The 21,781-nt window shown below is 45.9% G+C and overlaps 2 protein-coding genes across 2 annotated transcripts in view; both read right to left on the bottom strand.

The window, feature by feature from the left end:
* Positions 1-8,967, bottom strand: part of arhgap36 (Rho GTPase activating protein 36) — a 29,596-nt gene extending 20,629 nt beyond the window's left edge. The window contains exons 1-2 of the mRNA XM_053416667.1: positions 8,447-8,967; positions 6,344-6,388 (exon numbers count right to left, since the gene is read on the bottom strand). Of these exons, the coding sequence (XP_053272642.1) occupies positions 6,344-6,388; positions 8,447-8,545 (144 nt within the window). The 5' untranslated portion in view covers positions 8,546-8,967. The remainder of the gene's footprint in view (positions 1-6,343; positions 6,389-8,446) is intronic.
* A 2,319-nt stretch (positions 8,968-11,286) lies between these two features.
* nhsl2 (NHS-like 2) overlaps positions 11,287-21,781 on the bottom strand; it is a 65,136-nt gene continuing 54,641 nt past the window's right edge. Inside the window, exons 6-11 of the mRNA XM_053416660.1 lie at positions 20,438-20,629; positions 18,666-19,785; positions 17,421-18,585; positions 17,023-17,332; positions 16,459-16,567; positions 11,287-15,885 (exon numbers count right to left, since the gene is read on the bottom strand). Of these exons, the coding sequence (XP_053272635.1) occupies positions 15,546-15,885; positions 16,459-16,567; positions 17,023-17,332; positions 17,421-18,585; positions 18,666-19,785; positions 20,438-20,629 (3,236 nt within the window). The 3' untranslated portion in view covers positions 11,287-15,545. The remainder of the gene's footprint in view (positions 15,886-16,458; positions 16,568-17,022; positions 17,333-17,420; positions 18,586-18,665; positions 19,786-20,437; positions 20,630-21,781) is intronic.

The following is a 21,781-nucleotide window of genomic DNA, read 5'->3' as shown; positions in this document are numbered from 1 at the left end:
AAAGCTTAAGTTGTCCACCTGTTCTCAAGAAGAGGCCAGAGCGGATATTTGGGTTGATTATTGTGCAACAGGAGGACATGGACACGTCATCCATCTTTATTTACAATCACCTGAGACCCTTATCGACAAGTCCTGCAACCTGTTCCCATTATCATCCACTGTTGATATGAATGTTGATTACAGCAGCTTGTGCAGCCACATTAAAGTTGATTAATAGACCTGGAGTTTAAAGTCCAAACTGTAAAACTGGATTCAAGGTAAAAGTGTAAAACATTGTTTGAATGTGATGCAACTTTGATTTCCCAGACGTCTGAGAGGACACAGTCCACACCGTCTGTCTCTGAGACTGTGGACAAGCTGCTCATTAGAGTAACAGGAGCAGAGGACTTCATGTGCACTGAGGTGTGACGCTACTGTGGCTGCACACACACACACAGACACACAAACACACACCTGCTGAAGGGATATTTATAGCAGTGAAACACTAAGTGTCCCTGTTCTCACGCTGAGACGTGACCGAGCATCAAACTCAGTGAGGAGGAACGAGCTGAGGAACGGCCTCAATCTGCTTCTACACCTCTGTTCTATTCTTCTGTTCTATTCTTCTGTTCTATTCCTCTGTTCCATTCTTTTGACCACGTCTCCCCGGCCTGTTTGATCATTATCACTTTATGGTTTTCAGCAGCTCGGCCCAAGAACAACACGAACAAGTGATTTCCTCTAATGCATCTGATGGCAGATAACACCTTTCTCTCTGCAGACGGATTATTGAGAAGGTCGCAGAGTTCTGTTTAGATAAGGAAGTGTTGACTCATTGGTACAGTCCGATTGGCTGAGTTCAGGTCATGTGACGGCGTTCAGGAGGCGGAACGAGCACAGAGAGCGTTTCACAGATCGACAGATTCCCTGAAGGACACGGGACGATGTCTGATACGTGATCTACACCTGGAGTTAACAGAGCGTTTTGGGTTATTAGATTACTATCATCACCACCATCATCTGCTTACTGGCTGATAGAGACATCTGCTAGTGGGGCAACTGGGAAAGTCCAGTTTGAAACAGCGCTGCATTGGTAATTTCAAGCTTTACCATGAATATCACAACCATCAGTTAGTAAACAACAGTGAAATCTGTGGGAAAAGGGAAAATGATTTCTCTCTACGGGTCTTTAACTTCAGGAATTCATAATGACCTGGACACAGACTTCGACCTGGCGCCATGTTCCTGTTTGAGTTTCCTCCTCTGCCTTGTTGAGTCTCTACCATCCCCACGTTACACTTCACTCTCCATCTTCCCTTCATCGTCTGGTGTCTCCCTCTTTCTGTGTTTGTTCTTCAGAGCATTTGAAAAAGAGGAAAAGAGGGAAACGCCAACATCTAGGGAAGGAAACAACATTCCAGCGTGGACATCGATAACAAGTGTTTCTCATTCCGTCTCCAAACAGGACGTCCACGTCCACACCCCTCGTCAACGCTCTCTGACAACTTCCTGAAACATCCTCCTCTCTTAATTTGTGTACCGATAACGACTGAATGGCTTCCTGCTGGAAGAGGAAACCAGTCGACAGTTTAGTCTACCATGACGTCAACCTTTCCATCAGCAGTTTATTCAGTGTTGAGTTTCAACGAGTGAATATCTAACACAAGTCCGGAGGCAGCTTCATGCAACGTCCACAAATAAAGTTAAAGGTAAAGTTACCAAAGACTGAAGCCCAATCTTAATCGCCCTCTAGTGGTTGGCTGCAGTAGAGCTCATAAACCCTGCCTCCTCCATGTTAGCAGATGGGACATGGACACACTCTCATAAAGTTTGGTTTTAAGTAGATATTTGATGCTATAGAAACCAAAGGCCTGTTCAGAATGTCTGTGCAACACTTTAAAGAAACCCGTCGGGATGAAGGATTTACAGACGAACAGAATAAAGAGGAAAACTCGAGTTGATAAACATTAAAACACGTGGATCATATTTTCTGCCTGTTGCTAAATCCTCAGGAGACGTGATCTCATTTGGACGGAGACTCTGGCTCAGGCAGAGTAAATATCCAGTAGTCACAGGCTGTTCTCCCAGAAAGGAAACGGCACAACGTGAATAATGCGTTTTCTTTTTTTTTTAATGTTTTGATTCAACATTTCTGCTTTTGATCAAAAATCCTTTATGTGACTCCAGAAAACGTACTGCAACAAAAATGTCCCTGTAAATACTTTAACAGTTTAACGTACAGCGGACAGATTGTTCCCCTGAGCGTCTTGTACAGATTCTCAGATAAAGCATCTGTTTTTGTTTCTGACTCTCGAACCACAACATCTGTCAGTTTCCCAAACACTAATAATATGTGTTTTGTTTGTCAGGAGTAGAATCCAAAAGGAGCCTTGGCACCGACTTCGAGTCTTGAAGTTTCAGCCGTGAGATCGAAGCTCAAGCACTTTGCTAAATTCCACCAAGTTAAACTCAAGTGAGAAGGTCGGAGAATTTAGATTCGACTGTGACCGGGACACAGAGCCACCGAGTCACAGACAGAAGGTCAGAATGCTGATGACATTTTATCTTTGTTAGATAAACATCAAAACTCCAAGCAAGCCTAACTCAGAAATACCTCAGATTGCATCATCATTAGGGATTTTATGCTTAAATACTGTGAAAAATGCGATAAGAGGAAGAAGGTCTCACTTGTAAAGAATTACAGAAGGTCGCCGGCCTGTGACCTGACATTCTCCGCTGTGCATTTCATTGTATAGCTGTGTGTAAAGCTATTTGTTGTGTGTTTGCTCGAAAGCTGTGCCCATAAAGTTCAACAATCAGGCCTCAGAGTTTCATCTTTCCCTCTCTAATCTGTGAAAGTAATGTCCCTAGTGGTGAATACACAGCTTCACCACTAGAGGCCACTAATCCCACAGCCTCAATCAAAACCAGGAAATAGAATCTCGATTTGGTTCAAACCAAACTTTGAAATTTAAATAAAGCATCGATCAGCTGGAAAGTTAATTTGATAGATAGAAACAGCCTCTATCATTAATCTATTTGGTTAATTAATGATGTAAAAAAGGGATGAAACAAATTCAGAGGCAGCTTAGGCCTGAAAATGAGACAAAACCGATAAAGACGCACAACGTGAATAAAAGAAGTCACGCAAACTTGTTTTCGTGACACCTGTGCAGATTGTGCGTGTCATTTCATCGATATATTAAAAATAAAACTATAAGAGCTGCACAGAAAGCTTCCTCCGCCGTCATTAGGAATCAATACGAGGTCACAGGAAGTGACAGCTCTGACCAGATCAACCCCCCCGACAGGACCATCCATCTTACAGGATGAGAGCCGTGCTGGGATGTGGACGCCATTTTGGGGCAGGCAGGGATTCCTCTACAGGGAATAACCAGGAAATGTGGTGAACGTGGAGCAGGGCTTTGAAGATGGAGCCGCTCTGTCTCCGACACGGAGAACCACACATCCTGTCTCCTCTGAGCCACCGTCATGTGATCAATTCACCGTTTGGTGATTTCTCATTTACCTTCTTAAACTGGTGCAATTAATTCATCTGCTGTGAGAGCGATTTCCCAGAATGCATCTTGACAACGCAAAAAAACAACTTCTGCACCGAATCTCCCAGAACACGACGTCTCCTCATCTCGTCTTAGACTGAATTCATGGAAAGGGACACTTCTCTCCGCCCCTCGTCTTTGACCAGTCGCCTGCAGCTTGTGTAACACGACTAAGTCCCGTTAAGAAGAGGATTTCTCCACAGATAACATTAACTTCATTAGAACGACTGCGATCACAGCAAATCCTCTTAAAAACCAAAGGAAACTGCTCCTGGCACAGATTAGTAAAGACTGGATTCAAACACACGATGTCAGGAAGTGGATTCTAGAAATATCGTTCCTGTCAGATTCTATTTTAATGCTAAACAATAATAAAACATAATTTTAAGAAACAATATTCAGGAAACAGTTCAGAGCATTTCAGAGGAATTCTCCTTTCGAATGCATTCTCTCCAGTTTCATCTCTTTCCTTCACATTCAGCCTGAAGCCTCGGTGGCGGTGCTGCTCCCAGAATCCCAGACTTGTGATCAAATCCCCGGAGCAGCGTGGCTCGGCTCCCGGCTGCCGTGTGAGCCGAGCTCCAGAACCATCCTCCAGCCTCACGCGTCAGTAACTCAGGCCCCGGCTGACGTTCTCCGTGGAGCGGCACAAAGTCAAAACCCCCGACACGCACACGGAGCTGGCACCGACACGTGAAGATGGATCTGTGGTGAGGGAGGATCTCTGACTCACTTCACACCACATAAACACAGAGATGGAGCAATGGATGGAAATAGTTTCCAGTGTTGTTTGGTGTCTGCTCCTCACTTCAGATTTTGGATGGAGACTAAACACTGAGAAGAGGGAATCCTGTGGTTCTCCTGTCATAACTCAATAAAACACACACACACACACACACACACACACACACACACACACACACACACACACACACACACACACACACACACACACACACACACACACACACACACACACACACACACACACACACACACACACACACACACACACACACACACACACACCTTTGCCGACACGTCTGCAAGCAAACTGAAGGATGACTCGCTCTATTATAGAATATTATAGAATAAGAACATAGAAGATAAAGGGATTCTACAGAGATTAAAGTACAACAAATATCCAACCCTGACTTTATGATCAAATAATGTTCTCTACTGGTATGAACATTAAAATCAACATGTCCCAGCTCTTCAGTCTTAAACCAGTTCAGATGAGCATTTCTCTTACTGGTGCAGTGGAGACTGGACCTGCAGCTGGAAGTGGCCACTGAGCGCTGGTTACATAACTCAAAGCTGATGAGAGATTACAGGCTGTTTTTGAGGACACCCTGAAGGCACTGACAAACACACACACTCACAGACACACACACAGACACACACACGGTCGACTAAACCCACCAAGTGCACAGAAACACATTGAAGTCTTCACCAGAGAGAGAAGCAGAGCAGACTGGAGAAAATTGATTCCTGTAGCGGTTGATAATTAAAGTATTAATGTTTTTCTGTCTGTGTGAAATGAAGGAAACTGGAAGAAGCCACATCGTGCTGAAAAGTGTTTATCATATTAATCTATACAAACTTTATTATATGACTAAATTCACTCAACACTTAATCTCTGTTAATGTTTGACCCATAATCAGGTTCAATGAAGTCTTTGATATATTGAGCCGCCCCAATTAATCTATAGTCATCGTGATAATCAATAACTTATCTTTAAATGATGGATTAATGTTTACGGAGCCTTTAAAGTATTTATGAGCCACGTTGTTGAATAACAGCTTTAACCTTTCCTGTGCAAAACTACTGCAGAATTATTTAGCAGTTTTCAACACTCAGCCAGAATTAACAGCTTTTCCTCAACTTCTCTGAAGGGAATCGAGAACAACCACAAATAAATACATCCTGGGATCTGAGTCGCTGAGGAACATCTTCCACACGGAGCCGGTGGAGCTGAGCCACAACGAGTGAAGACAGAAATAGACTCTGGATTGTTCTCAGCACAATAATGAATAAGTGGCTTCGAAATGTAGTCATGGTTTTCATAAACCTCTGGAGAAAAGCAAACATTCTCCTGGAAACCATGAAATAGATTGAAGGTGTTGTGGAAAATAAACTAACTATCATATGGTTTCTATCATGTTTGAAATAAATCCCAGATTTGCAGGAGTTTCACTGAGCGCAGATATTTAGATTTAGTTCCCTGGTTGATTTTAACGTGTTACAGTGAAAAAGCAGATATGAACATAAAACTCCTCTGGGTGTGTTTTCCTATCTTACACAGAAGAGACCTGAGATGAACGGGAGGAGACACAGAGAGGACGAGGAGGTCCTGGTGGTCGAAGCTGGAGGTCAAAAATCAAAAACATCATCTCTGAGGGAGACATGTTTCTCCTCAGTTTCATCTGTGGTCACACAACATCCACACGTCACCAACCTCATCTTCATCTTCATCACATTTGGTTTTTCATAAAGACTTTAAAGAAGAATCCACTGCAGCAGAACCATCGCAAACAAACACAACTCCAGACTCACACTGCTGATCATCTGAATTCTCTTTTCACTGCTCAACATGCGAAAAGTAAATATTTAAACATTAAATTATATTAATTCTTTAATTTAGAATTAATTAACTCACATACGAGTTCATCATTTTGTTCTTTACTGTTCACAAAACATCTTATTTTCTTATGAAAGATGTTTGGACACAATATTCAACTTGTAAACCTTCATTAAATCCTGATTATGTTCACATTAATATCCTCTAAAATAAAAACTCTTACCAGAGTCACTGTTGTCCTCTGGTTTTCAGGAGAGTTTTCATTTGTCTGTTTTGAGAAGAACAGAAACAGTTTTCTCATTTATTCTCCTCCTCTCTTTTTATCTGTGTGTCCATCTTGTTCTGAACATTCATCTTCTTCAGGAGTCAAGATGGAGTCTGAGGTGAAACACCTGCAGCTCATTATGTTGAGGAGACAGGTGCTGATTGGCTCCTGTGTGCGTTAGAGGCACCTGATTGGCTGAAGTGAAGCATGGGGGCGTTATCTCTGGGATTTAAGACCAATAGGATGTTGAAGGAGGGAAACATGTGATTGAACAGGAGTCAAGTTTAGTTTTGAGAAGTAATTAAAGGGTCAGTTCACATAAATTCATTTTAAAACATGTTTGAATCCCCCTCAGTGCGACATGAGGATATTATTGGATGTTGGTTCTTCTGCGTCTGAGCTTCTGATCCATTCAAATCACCAAAGACTCAAACATGCATGAAATATAGGATCTATTTATTGGATTCATCCTCTTTAATGAAGCCAAATAACCCTTCAGACCAAGATTCATGAATCAAGAAGACATAACCATGACGGAAGCAGCGAGAGGGAGAGAGAGAGAGAGAGAGGGAGAGAGAGAGAGAGAGAGAGAGATGAGGGAGGACAGACGAGCAGAAATCAAAGTGTGAGACGAGAGTGATGAAGAGAGAGAGGAAGACTGATCTGAAAACACACATCACAAGTGTTGCACCATTGATTAAACTTTGATCTCGGCCTCGCACAACTCTATAAAGTCCAAGTCACAGCCAAGATTCACAGAGTGGAACGAGGTGATAAAACATGTGTGTGTCTTCCCCCCCCCCCCCCTCGTGCAAAACCCTCCACGTTTCATTCGGCTGCCGTCACCACCGTGCACACCCCGTGCACGAGGCCACTGCACCTTTGGCATTTAAATGTTTGTGTTACGTGTTTTGGGCCATTTGAGGACAACACAACGAGCTGTAAACACCACAGACATGACCTCACAAAGAAGTAACACAATTCACACACAAAGCACCAGCACGGGGCCACGTTAGCATCATTTGAAGTTGTTTTTATTGTCGTTACGTAAAGCTGATAAGAAACATGTGTGATGATTAACGCTGATCACTGTAAAGTGTGAATAAAGTTACACAACGCAGCTCCACTTCCTTCAGTCGACAATCATGAAGGTTCCCCAGAATAAAACCAGGCTCCTGCTCCATTAATCAAGTCCTGTCACTTCCTGTGTTTATCAAACCCAATGAGAAGAATCTGTGTGTTTGTGCTTGAACAAGGAGAAGCTCATGACGGATGGAGAGTGACAGAGTTTGATCATTAGCTCCGAGCACCTGGATAACGATAATCAAGATAAACTGATCTCAGAGCTGTGCCACACTCACAATGGTTCCTATTAAAGTGACCTCATCTAATTCCCCTGAGGCTGAATCTGTCACACGTCCAGTTTATGTTCCTCGGCTGCAGCTTCAAATCGAAGAATCAGGAAACTCAGAGGTAATCCTACCTTTCACAATTTATTACTGCTGCAGAGGAAACTAATCGCAGCTCGACTCCCTTTCTCCTGCAGCTGTAATTCTCGCCCTTTTCCATGTTTGCATTTCAGAATCTGGAAACTCGGTGGATAAGCACAAAGCCAGAGAACGAGCGACTGGACTCCCGCCATTAAAAGGAGATTTAGTCTTTTCCAAACCAAACCGAGGAAGAAGTGTTTTGACTTTTTGATCCTCAGGAACCACGTCTTCAGATGTTACAGCAAAACTGGATATTTACTGACGGGAATAATTTAGGATTACTGGGAAATAAGTCAAGATAGGATTAATGTGATAAAAGCAGGGATGTTAATCAACAGGCTCATGCTTCTTATTCTCTATGTGGAATTATGACTTTTAAAGAGTAACCAAAACTAATTTCTTTACCAAAATTATTAAGTTTCAACAGACAAATTATGCATTTTCTATTTTCTTTCACTACTTTCTTGCTTACATCACAACAGTTGGACAGGTAAAGACACACACACACAAACCCACACACACACACACCTACACACACACACACACACACACAGGACCATGTGTTACCCACCACGTAGTAGAAGTGCATGTCTCGTCCCACAGGTCGATCTCCTACGTGCACAGCTGGAAGTGTGTGTGTGAGCAGCGTCGGTCCATCCAGCACCACCATCAGTCAGTGTGTGTGTGTGTGTGTGTGTGTGTGTGTGTGTGTGTGTGTGTTTGTGGTCCGTCCTTGTCCTCAAAGCTACTCCAAAACAGTAAAGGTGTTTATAAGAGCAACCCGTCTTCTCCTCCTCCTCCTCCTTCTCTTTCTGCTGCTGCTTCTTCTCTCTAATGTTCCTCCTCTCTTCTGACTCTGCACTTGATGTTACTCCTCCCTCCCTCCCTCCCTCTGTTCTCCCTCTCTCCTTCCTCCCCACATGACTTCACTCCATCATCCCTCCCTTTTTATGTTTTGGTTCACTACCTCTCATTTTTCCCCTCTTGTTCCAGAGCGAATGTATTTCTTCTTTTCCATCAAAAGCGCTCTGTCAATGTTGATTCTGTGTGTGTGTGTGTGTGTGTGTGTGTTTGTGTGTGTGTGTGTGTGTGTGTGTGTGTGTGTGTGTGTGGGTGGGTGGGTGGGTGTGTGTGTCATAGATAACATGTCGTGCTCTGCACTGTCAGAAACAGGAAGAGTGGATGTTGGTGGTTTGGCCCCGATGAGAGAGTCATCCCCTGTGGGTTAGTGTGTGTGTAAGTGTATGTGTGTGTGTGTGTGTGTGTGTGTGTGTGTGTGTGTGTGTGTGTGTGTCTGTGTGTGTGTGTGTGTGTGCGTGTCTGTGAGCAAGCAGCAAGCGAGAAAAATTTTAATTAAACTCAAGCTTTTTATTGTAAAGCTGTTACAGTAATCACTCTGCGGAACAAGCTTTCTCACACACACACACACACACAGACACACACACACACACACACACACACACACACCACCTCTAAAGTGTTAACAGTTCATGACCTTTTCTAATATCTGTATGTGAACATTATCACCTGGTCAGTTTGAATATGAAATGATCATCTGTGTGATGGATCCATTTATCTTTGTTTCCATTAAATCACACTCTGCTCGTTCTGCTCATGATATAAAAATATTAAACTTCAACAGCAGTTTGATAGATTACAGTTAAATAAAGTGTTTGCACTGACATGAGTCAGCCAGTAGATGGAGGTAGAACCCAACAAGAAAACAGAAATACAACACAATCTATCTTTGTAGGGACCAACTACACTCGTAAAGTTTATAATCTATAAAGAAAATAAGTTTCCTTCCAAAGCTTGAGCTGCTTCCAGTGGATGATTCGTGGTTTTAGTTCTGTGGATGTATCGTGACTCATGTACAGTCAGAAGTCAACAAGTGCTTGTGTGGATTCAGGTGCTCGATCAGGGATGTTCCAGCTCTGTAATGACATCCTCTCAGTTAATAACCTCCTTCCTAGTCATACACAAACAAACACATAAACATAAACTGAGTGCCAGAGATGAAGGAGATCAAGAAGAAATATGAGCCAGAAGAAAATGTGCTTGACATCACGTCTTCTTTCTTTCTTTTATGCTCCAAAACAAATATGATTGACATCTGACACTGACTCCTCATTGGTCGAGCACGTGTATCGTCAATACCTGGATACCGAGGTCTATCTATCTATCTATCTATGTATGTATTCTATACTTATCTTATCTTTTGTCTATGGATCTATTAAAGTTCATTAATCCAGAATCCGAGCTGGTTCCTGTCTCGTGGAAACACCAGTCTAATAGTTTTCTGTCATGAAAACAGCTTCTGCTCTTTGAACACTTTGATCTAAACGAGCAAATCGTGATTAATCTTTGCATCAAGAGTTTTCAGTTCCTGCTTCACTGCGTCGACACAAAAATCCAATTAACAGTCTCTGAGCTGTCGTCTCTCCGGGGGAAACTCGTTAGTCCAGATTCTCCCTGGAAGACGTGTGCCGGCACAAACCACAACAAACCATACACTTCTTTTTAAGCAAGAAAATAATTTATTCATAATGATATAATCATTTCATCACATTGGCATTGCAGAGCTGCGGAGGAGGGGGGGAAGCGTTTGTGTGTGACGCCGCCCCCCCCGCAGCCACGCGTCACGCCACTGGAGGGGGGGGGCGGGGAAACAGAGGTTATTCAATACATACACGGAATATTCCTTTAAATATGTCTTTGTCAATGAGGAATAACAAAAATAGAATAATTCCAATAACTCGTCCGTGTCTCTCTCTCTCTAAGTCTTTATACACCGACTGTACAGCCCCCCCCCCCCCCCACCCAAACGAGGGCCTTTGTTTTACTCCCCCTATAGTGGCAGGAGGGTGGAGTTTACCAGCTTTTCAGTTTTTCCATTCCCTCCACAGTACCCGTGAAATGTACAGTTACAGTAAACCTCAACCGTCAAAGAAGCTCTTTGGCCCAAATCTAAATCTAAATCTAAATCTCTCTGTTGACCTTTAACACGGGGGACACACGTCGCCCGGCTTCAAACACCTGGATGTTTGATGTGCACAGAGTCAGTAAATCTCATCTTTTGTTTCCCCTACAAGTGCCAGAACATTAGGAATAAAACATCCAAATATAACGTTATGATTATTCATGATATCTCAGGGTATCGTCAGGAGGTGGCTGCACGTTGGCTGCTCGGCAAAAATAGAATCGATGGTTTACATGTCTGCGTTGAGCTCTGCCGGGACCTGAAACTCTTTTTTAGTACCGTGAACTGATGCTTCACCTGTTCAGTTGTAATTCAAAATGTAGATTTGTGAATTTCATAGTTTAGTTGTTTTATCTAAACTCTTTCAAAGTGCGGTTGTCTTCTCAGCTCCGTTATCTGCTCTGGTGCTTTTGCAAAATATGAACCATTGCATTTATTTTAAAGCTGTTGGGGCAGATTTCTCTATACAGTCATAAAAATAATAGCTTTTTTTTTTATCATCATAGCTGTTTCCGATATATAATATTTCCACGTCCTTACTGGTACTTGACTTTGTTCTGGACTCTTAAGTCTGAGGGGACGTTTGATTTGTCTTTGCTCTTCTGCCATTTGGTCTCATTATAGAAGCTTTACTCATTAAACCTTACACACACACACACACACACAGACACACACACACACACGTCTTATTCTTCAGATAAACTTTGATCTTTCTGTCTCCAACTTAACCTTTAACTGTACATTTTTGTCTCTGAGCCACAGGTTGCTCTACGCAGCTGCAAAATTAAACCGAAATTAATTACCCGCGATTTCTTGATCTGCTTCCCTGCACCTTCCATCACCGAGCAGGGGAAGAAGCAGAGAGAGTGAGAGAGAGGGGAAAGCTCTTAACGTGATTACTCCTCAGACGACGGGGGGGGAGGGGAGAGGAGGTGAGGGAACAGGAGGGAATAGAAACGTATAAATTCCGGCGTGGTAATCCCCACATTCAGCAGAATCCAGCCGAACACCTCATCCTCCCCTCCTTCCTCTCTCTCCCCACTTCCTCCTCCCAAAGACGGGATAATGGATTAAATATTCAATATCTGCCTCTCTCCGGCTCTCACCCTCACACTTTATAGAAATGACATTTTCAATATGATGTACTGTCAGCTTGTTTTAGAGGCCGGTAGTGCTGCATTACAGAAATCTCTTGGAGGCCTAAAGTATCTCTACAGGATAAAGTATCTCAACAGAGGAGATAACACCCTCGTTTTCTTTGTGTTCACAAAATGAAACAACACAATGGTTTCATGATCACATGTGTGTTTGAATAAAAGTTTGTCTCGTTCTGGCCACTCCCCTGTCGGATCTCAGATACGTGATTGGTCTGAAAGAAAAATATCACGTACGATATGATACCAGCTTAAAGCAACACTATGTAACCTTCACTGAGCAACAGCGCCCCCTGCAGCCACACGTGGTGATTGATTCTGGGTATGCTGGATATTACCCATGATCCTCTGCTCCCTCACCCTGAAGAGCTGCTTCTGCAACAAATCCACTAAACTTTTGTTTAGAATTCTTCCTGTTTTACAGTTTCCTGCGGAATATTGGAGATAACTCTGGTTTTTAATAACTTCAGAGTGTTTTTAACTGATCTCAGTTCAGCTTCACACTTCACCTGGAGCTGATTGTGACAGTTTGTGACTCTCAGTCAGTTCTTCTCCCAGGAGATGGAACCCACTCACCAGAGTTACACAGAACAGATGCTCAGGGAGAGGAGGAAACTTTCTCCTTGTTCACACTCACACATCAAACTCATTTTCAAAAGCTGCGTAGTTTTGCTTTGAAACGTCCCGATCACCAGATTCTTGAACGCTTCCTTCAACACGTTATCTCGGCCTGATTTAGAAAAAGTTGTGTTTGTGTGTGTACCACCGAGGCAGCTGAAATAAAAAAATGTAACATAAAAAAAAAACACAAGGCGCCTCAGCAACACGCCCATAATTCAGTTTACAAGGCAAACACACACAGAGTTTTATAAGTTCTTCTTTTTTCCATTCACTAAATATTTAAAACAAGCGTCACTCGACGAGTCATCATTTCTTCAGTTTTTAAAATCTTTTTCCAGGATGATGGTTTTCCTGAAGGATGTGTGTGACAGTTTATCTTTTTACTCTGCTGCTGTTGTTGTGTACATTTCCATCCAACAGGGGGAGCTCTGACTCAATAGCACCGAGGGATAGTTTTGCTTGGGGGGAGTCAGGAGACGACAGGTTCCCCTCCTCTCTCTGCGGGGGTCCTTTCATGCAAGGCGGGGGGGTAGGTCATGATTTTAGAGCTGAACCACTGATGCAAGCGTCCAATCACTGATCCAGAACCAGTCGTCCAGGAGTGAGGAGCACAGGGCGTCCGTTCACAGTCCCAAAGTCCGTTTACGCAAAAACAAAGGCAAACCCTGCCTGTTTCTGTGTTTGTGCACTGATCCACTCACTCTCTCACTCTCTCACTCATTCATCCACGTTCATTCCATCGTCTATGGATCATGTAAAGGAAAAAAAATATATAAAAACTCATAGAGCGATAGAAAGAGAAAGAGAAGGCAGAAGATAAGCACTGGTAGAAATATGTCTCATGCACTATCAAGCGAAGCACGGCGTCTAAGTTTCCTAACAGTCGTTCATTGACATTCATCCGGTGTTGCGTCGTCTGTCGAGCTCAGATGCATAGACTGAAAGCAAAGAGAGGTGAAGGGGAGGAAGAGCGAGACGAGAGGAACGAGAGAAGGTTAACGGAAAGTGGGAGAGGGTCAAAGGAGGTGGGGAGAGGAAGGAAGAGGGAAGATAAGGATTTAGCAAAATGGAGGCGGCGCTACAGAGAGCTGCTATTTGTCGGTGAAGAGAGAGAGAGTGCGACATGCCAGGGAGGTTACAGGAGGGAAAGAGAGAGATGATGCTAATTGCAGAGAGGAACCAGCAGTGATGAAAGGAGGCGAGGAGCGAGCGGCGAGGAGGTGGAGGAGGAGGAGGAGGAAGAGGAGGAGGAGGGCGCAGGCCACCATCTCCCCTCTGAGACGATAGAGACGGAGGACGTTAATGTGCACAGAGGACAACAAAAAAAGGAACGACCCTTCGACATCACTCTGGAACTGCGTGATGACAAACACACAAACACACACAAGCCAGAATATGCACACATGTTGGAGACATACGTTCATGCACTCTCTCCCTCTGTCTCCCTCTTTGTTCTTGGCATTTCCCTCTACACACACACACACACGGACACACACACAGACACACAAAGACGAGTGCAGACACACACATATGCACAACTCGGTCCCCTCTGGTCTGTGTGTTGTTTTTCTAACAGTCCTTTGGTCCCGTCACCAGAGACCAAAACATGAATAAAAACCCTGTTGAATAACCCGGCCTGCGTCATGCTCTCCGTACAGAAAATCAACAGGCAAGATTTCATCTGCACACACACACACACACACTCGTACAAACACACACACTCGTACAGACACACACTTGTGTAGATCTCCGAGGCGTTTCCTCTTGAGTCTGTGTGTGTTTTCCCTCCGTGGGCAGTTTGCAGTCCAAGCTGTCGGCTGCTCTGTCTGTACATTATCTTTGAACGACTGATAGATGAGCGACTCTGGTCTTTGTACACGATACACAAAGTACAATCCAACCGAACATGTACAGTTTATGGTAAAATCTAGCAAAAAAAATATATATGCAAAAAGAACAAAGTCTAAACAAAGACTTAAAAACGAATGATTGAGGAGGATCTCAAGAAGAAAACGTAGCGATGCAAATGCTGCACCGTGTAAACGAGCTCCAACGCTAACGAGAAGAAAAAAAGTGCTTGCGTCCATTTGCCTCCGTGGAATGTTTAGTGAAGGTCCACGTCCAGGTTCAGAGCACGAGGAGCAAAACACGTGACACATGCTCATGCCTCATCCTCGCTGGAGAAAAGCCCCCTGGTGGTGTCTCTTTGTAAATCCTCCGCTTCATCTTCTCTAGTGAACGTAGAGAGGAGCCGTGATGTCCAAGGTGTTGAGAACTTTTTCTTTCTCAGGTGCCTCGTCATGCCCATGAGGAACTTACCCTTCGTTTCATGTAAGTCCACAGGTGTCGGTGCTGTGGTGCTACTGGCTGGAAAGTTCAAGTTCCAAGAAGAAGAACGTTAAAGTCTTCGGTATGTGATTCCATTTGTTTCTTGGATATATTTCATGACTGATCATCTGCGGATCAGTACGTCTGGTTAAAGATTCATTAACCACTGTCTTCATCAGGGACTCTCGTCATCCAGAAGGAGCCAGGAGTGAATAGATCCACGGTAGAACCACATAATCCCCAGGGTCTGCTCCACGCACTCATTAATCCATCTGACCTCCACACTGAGGAACAGCCTCACAGCCGCCACCTTTTCAATATTGTGAGAACCTGAATCGTTCTCCACAATGTCCTCTCTGTCCAACAGGGGCCCGGTTTGACAGATGACTACAGTGCTCCAACCATGGAAGGGACCATTTTGTCCAAAACTGTGCCCCACTTTGATTGGACGGTGCAAATGGTCGATCAGTAGTTGGAGCGATCTGGTTGGTCGGAGGGTCCCACCTGCAGAGGGCGGCGCATTGTAGAGTTGTTTAGTAGCCTTGTCATCAGCAATCGGACCTGGTTCACACTCATGATACTTCCATTCACTGGTCGCTGGGCTGGCCGTTCCCAGGTGCTGCCTCTTCCCCCTCCGCGGACGTGGATGTGGTGCTGGAGAACTCGGTGACCCGTCGTGCCAGAGGGTTTGTGCTTTTGAGAAGCTCCATGGCGGAAACTCTGGCCCCTCCGCTGGAAGACTTGCTGCCTTTCTTCTGCAGCAGGGCCATGAAGTTGTCGTTGCGGGAGCTTGACCTCTGACTGCTGCCCAAGGTCATGGTCCGGAGGTCGGTGCTGCCGGCGCTGTGCTTCACGGGGGACACCAGGCTCTGTCGGCTGCCGAAGGAGTCGGTCGGCTCCTTGCGACCCAGAACCTTTCGCTTGGACCTGAAGAAAAGGGGAGGAGTCCAGATCAACTCAGACGGTTTACACGTAGATTAAGATCTCTCACTTTAATCGATAAAAATCTGAACACGTCGCAAAAGAAGGGATTCCATTCTTTCTTGTTAGAAATGAAAACATTGACTCTCGATAATTCTGCCTCCAAACTATTTTCAGCATCATTCCAGGTAACATCATGAACACTTGTTGCTTAGAGACGAGCTTTCTTGTGATTCTCTGTGTGTGTCTGTGTGTTTCTGTGTGTGTCTGTGTGTGTCTGTGTGTATGTGTGTGTGCTGGTCATCCAGTCATCCTCTGTACATGAAGCCGTTGCTAGGGAACCTTGTGGTCTGTCCGCCTCACATCCTTTAATAAGACGACTCGGCGCTCATCACATGCTCTGGGCTATAACGAGCCGGCAGGCAGGCTGAGAACATTTGTGCAGTAAAAATAACTTTCGAGCCAATTTTTCTCTTTACCTTTCCAACGGCGTTTTAAAGAAAAGCCCTCAGCTGTAATATCTGTGTCTATAAATACCTTAATGAAATATGCATTGGGTGTGTGTGTGCGTGTGCAAACCTGTGTATGATAGTGAAAAGGTCTTCGGTGGTGTGTGATGTCGGCGTGGCCGGCAGGTCGTCATCCGTCTCCTCGGCGATGTGGAGCACAGTCTTCTCATCGGAGTCATCTGCACACGACGGAGAAATTAAAATGTTATATTGAAATGTATTTTCTATTTGTAGTTCATGAACTGTTTTTGTGTCTTAACAAATTGAAATGTGCAGATCTCAGCTGACTTTTGATTTGGTTAAACTTTAAAGAAGATCGAGTTTGATTTGCTTCAAGACCTGGGAAACGTCTTCTGTCAGAATAAGGAACTGAACGATCAGACTCAGCGGGAAAGAATCAAATGAAGCCGGAGGAAGGTTATCATTAAACACATGCACACAGCGTGATAAGGACGAGGTGAGGAGCTCCAAAGATTCGGTGCTTAAACGTGAAAATTATGATTCATGTTTCAGTGCAGATAAAGAAGTGCTCGAGGGGTTAGTTAAATGAACTCACTGTTGCTAGTCAAGTCATTTAGAGGCGATAGATAACTTCCTAGGGTAGACCAGGGTAGACCATGGACGATAAACCTACCTGCTCCGATCCCAGTGGCGGCCATCTTCCCCTCGAGCTCAGTGAAAGAGGAATCCTGCACGGTGGACTGAAGTGACGACTCTTTGGAACTCTCCTCGTCTGGTTCCAAGTGGTTCTCATCTAGCTCTGGCATATCTGGAGCACAGGGAACGCTGGAAAAATAGTCTGGTGGGAGTCTTCCAACTGGAGACCGAAGGCCCACGGGGCTGTCGGCCTGCGGCGTCTGTCGATCGGCGCTGCCATTCGTGGAGGAGTGGACCGACGTGGGGAGAAGCAGAACACTGGGCTTCTTGGGGACTGGAGGAGGAACCTGGGGAAGAGATTTGAATTTTTAACATCAGCTCTGTACTGCAGTGATCTACATTGTTGGTCCCTGGACGATGAGGAATCATTCTCACCTTGGGTTTCTTTTTGTCCGACAGCTCTGACAGACAGGAGATGGTCAACCTGGAGGGGAGTGTCTTGCTCTTGTCCGGGAGCTCCTGGGCCTCCTGATTACTGCACGGAGAAGGGAGTGAACCTCCATCTTCAGGCCCAAGCCGGATCTCGTGGTCGGATTCAAATTCAGGCTCTAACGCCGGGTCCTCCAGGAGAGGCTGAGGATCCGGGAGCGGAGGGAGATCGAAGAGGGACTGGGAGTGGTGGAGGAAGGGATGATCATAACCAGTTTGTGCGTTGGAAGTGAAATTTGACTCTGGGAGACCAGACGGACTTGATAAAGTTGGGGGAGGAAGTTTTTTGGGTTTGGGTCTTCTCATGACTTTGTAGATGTTGCCCAAGGGCACAGGCCGTTCCACGGGGGAGCCCGGTGGTGAGTCCAGGGCAAGAGGGGACGTAGAGGAGGGGGAAGGAGCCTTGATGAGGAGGTTTATTGGTCGCTTGGGCAAAGGGGGCTTGACAGCGACGGGTGGTTTGGGTTTTGGTAGAGTGGGCGGAGGACTGGGGAATTCACAGAAGTCTCTGCCGTGCTGCTCTTCTTCAATGGTGTCAGACGCACCATCAGGACAGTCCTCGAGGTCTCCGCGAGAGACAGAGCGAAGCCGAATAGTCTTCAGCTCGTTCTGGGTAACAACAGGCAAAGCGTGTGAAGAGCTCGGACTGACTTTCCCTGGTTTCGCTGCTGTGGAGGTGTCAGAATGCCGTCTGCTGGCCTTTTGCTTCGGCTTGATGGAACACAGCTCCAGATGTGCATTCCCCGGCATCTCAAAGGACAACCTGGACCTCGCAGACGGGTCCTTGGGTGAAGGAAGGGACGATTTCCTTTCTGGAATTTTCGGGCGCAACTTACACCCCAACGTCCCGAGCGTCCCCTGACCTGCCACATGGCTGAGTGGAACAGTTGGAGTGGGAGTCTCTGACTGGCTGGAGTAACCACTTGATGGTGACATCAGTCCAGGGGGTTTGAAGGGCGAGGACGCCTTGACTTCAGTTTCCATGGAGAGCTGCGAGGGGGAGGTGCCTCTGGAGGTGGAGGGAGAGTCAAGGAGTGACTCGGAGCTGCTTCGGACTTTCATACATTCAATCACTGTGGTACCAGTCGCTGTGCTGGAGCCTGAGAGAGACCTGAAAGACAGAAAAGTGTGTTTTAACAAAGTATGAAGATGTGTACTTGATCTAACATGAAGTGTAGTTTTACTCTCTACCTGTAAGGGTCATTCTTCCAGTCCCCCAGCTGCCAGTGAGTGGGGAAGGTCAGTTCTGTCTCTCCCTCCCTCTCTGGTGGCTGAACCTCCAGGCTCGGGGGTCCATCGCTGCCTCCATGTCCCAGCTCCCTCTCACTGACACTGGGTCGAGAGGAGCAGGAGGAGCTGGGCAGGAGGAAATCAGCCTGGAAGTCTGGGAAGTGATCCCTCGGGATATGCAAGCTCTTTGGGCGTCCGTCCCGATAAAGGCCACCCTCATGGTGGATTCTTCCCTGGGCTTCTCCGAGGTTCTTCATTAAAGAGACACTCCTCACTGGAGGCGGTGGCTTGCGCTTGGATTTCTTGAGGGAGATGGAGCGGGAGCGTAGGCGCAGGCGGCCATCAGCGCTGTAGTCCGACGCCGTGACAGATATCGTATCAGTGGTACTGGCGCTGTCTTCGGAGCTTCCCCTCGGGTACAGGAGAGCGTAGTTCTCGCTCAAACCGAGGAAGTGGTGGTGCTGTTGTTGGAGGTCTGCTATTGCCAAAGCATTTCCATTCCCAGTGGACATGACGTTCTCATCTGGCTGGCCCACACCACCCTCTGCAAAGCTGAAGGAACCAGATTCTGTGGGTGTGGAAAGGGAACGCTCCCGGAACTTGAAGGCTTTCTGTGCTGCTATGGAACGTGCCGACCTCTCCCTGCTTCTCCCCGCTTCCCCAACTCTCCCTCCCCCAGCTCGTCTCCCTCCGTCCGCCGCCGCTCCTTCAGTCTCGCTCCGCTTCCCCATCGACGGCGTCACCAGTGAAATCCCCGGCGCGGTATTCCCTCCTCTCCCTGAAGAGTCCGTCACAGACGTGAAGGAGCTGCCGTGCGAGCTCATCGACTGTCCCGAGCTCACCAGCATCAAGCCGTCCTGCAGCCCTCCACCGGCGTGGCCGATGACGCTGTGCTGTTTGGGGGGGACCGCCGGGCCTTTGCTCATGCTGTAGTTGTACGGCTCGTTCCACGCCCCGGGAGAAAAGGTGGAGCCCTTTGGTCCGTTCCAGGAAGCCGAGGGTGTGTTTGAGCACAGGAGACCAGAGTGGTCCATAGTGCCTGGGTGAAGCTGGTTTGAGACACGGTGCTCTACAGCTTTATCTGTGAGGGAGAGGGGAAGGTAGAGATTATTTAGAAACAGCTTTTTACGACCAGACTCAAAAACCCTATTCAGAGAAACTGGCATTGCTGTAGCCTGACAACATAAAAGTCTGAGCTTATCCTCTACAGTTTTAGATTCTGCTTCTTCTGCACATGAGGCCTTGTTCAGGTTAAGTGAACTATTCATACTTTTTACAGTGAATAAATCAATGAGCCACCTTTCATTGAGAGAAACAGGTAAATACGAGGGATGGAAGTGATTAGCATCTCATTAATCTGTGTGGATCTTTTGTTGAAATAAAAACGGGTGGGTGGAAAGTAGATAGAGAGAGTGAGTCCTTCAAATGTGGGATTAAACACAAACACATAGGAAAATGAGGGTGAAATGAATGGTTCATACATCTTCAAGTTTTGTGCCGAAGCCTCTGCACCAGTAATTTCAAACTTGATTCAAAATTGCAGGAATGTACAAAACGTTCCCTTGCATCATCTCAAATAGAAAACGTTCCTTCTGGTACCTCCTGTCTGTCTCTGGCTGAAGGTGAAGCACAGTTCATGTGAGCTGTAACAAGATCTCCACCCGGGGAACACGAGAGGAAACTGGATTTAAAAGAAACAACACTGGGGGAGGGTCGGAGCTTTTCGCACACACCTGCAGGTAAGGTTGTGTCGAGGTCAGAGTGCGTCTTCCTCAGGGGGAGGCTCTGGTGGGGGGTGTCCGTGACAGGCTCCAGGGAGTGGGGTTGGTGGGGGAAGGGGTCCCCTGGGGACGGGGACGGGGACGGGGAGTGCTGGAGGAGGTCGACGCCGTGGAATTTCCCCCCTCCTCCTCCTCCTCCCTCACCTGGAGGAGAGGAAGAACAACAACATGGAGGTCAGCAAGAGGAAGAGAAGAATCCTTCTACTTCACATGCAGGAAACTCAATGTGACTGGAATCCAGTTTCTGAGAAGACAACAAAAAAGAGCCTCACTCGTTTGACCTGAAACCAGCAGATTGATCCCAACCTGTGGCTGCAGGGGGCGCTGTTGCTCAGTAAAAGTGACAGTTTTGGTAACATTACAGAACTTTCCACATGAAGTTCAGTCAAAAACGATGTGTTCACATTTTGCTTCAATTCTTACGTAGCAAATTAAATATCCCCCCTTCCTCCGCCTTCACCTCCAGACACTTCTTCACTTTCACTCCCCCACTCTGTCATAGAGCCACAAATTCCTCCATTGTTAGTGTAATACTCAAATTATAGCCAGGGGGCAAAGTGAGGATGAACAAATTACGGCCGCTTGCTAATAAATGCAGCTATTAAAAAAAAGGGAAAGAAACTCCCAGGAGGGTTGAAATGAACTCCTCTAAACGGCTGGTGCTAATTTCAACACAATGCACATTTCCACCCCATGAATAATAAAACGCTTTGAGGAGCGAGGGTGGTCCCTAACTGACGGTTTGAGACCTCTCGTTTAAAGCACCGGGAGAGTTGGTGAATACGAGCAATTTATGGAACCACAGCCTTAATGGTTTCTGGGTTTCTCACCATGCTGGTTCCCATACTCAAGGTTTGTTTAAAGGAGACTTACGATGCTTCTTCAGTTTTACTCTCCTCTAGTGTGTTATATGGATTTTTTTGTTTGTTTGTAAAAGGTCCGGTGCTGGAAGTGGTTGACCAATCACAACAGGAGCTTTGAGACAGAGGCTGATAAGAGGAGCTGCAGCCATGGACCCTACGAGGAGAGTTATGAACCTGAATATGAGCAGAAGACGTCTCCATTAAATCCTGAGATCTCCCAGCGCTCACTAACGAGAGTTCACCTCAGCTAAAGAGCCGGTGAGAGACGCCTGAAGAGCTTTTACTGTCACGATAAGCCTTTGTGTTTATGTTTTACATCTTCTGCCATCATCTTTTAATCCAGAGTGACGTACAGCCTATGCCTCGGAGAAGCCTGCTGCTCTGTTGGACTTCCTGTCCTTCTGATGTCTCGTCTGGGCCGGCGATAATCCAA

The sequence above is a fragment of the Pleuronectes platessa genome, chromosome 23 (assembly GCF_947347685.1).
Source record: "Pleuronectes platessa chromosome 23, fPlePla1.1, whole genome shotgun sequence".
NCBI classification, from domain to species: domain Eukaryota; kingdom Metazoa; phylum Chordata; class Actinopteri; order Pleuronectiformes; family Pleuronectidae; genus Pleuronectes; species Pleuronectes platessa.
The sequence above is the reverse complement of the archived record's forward strand: the minus strand, read 5'-3'. Positions and strand labels throughout refer to the sequence as shown.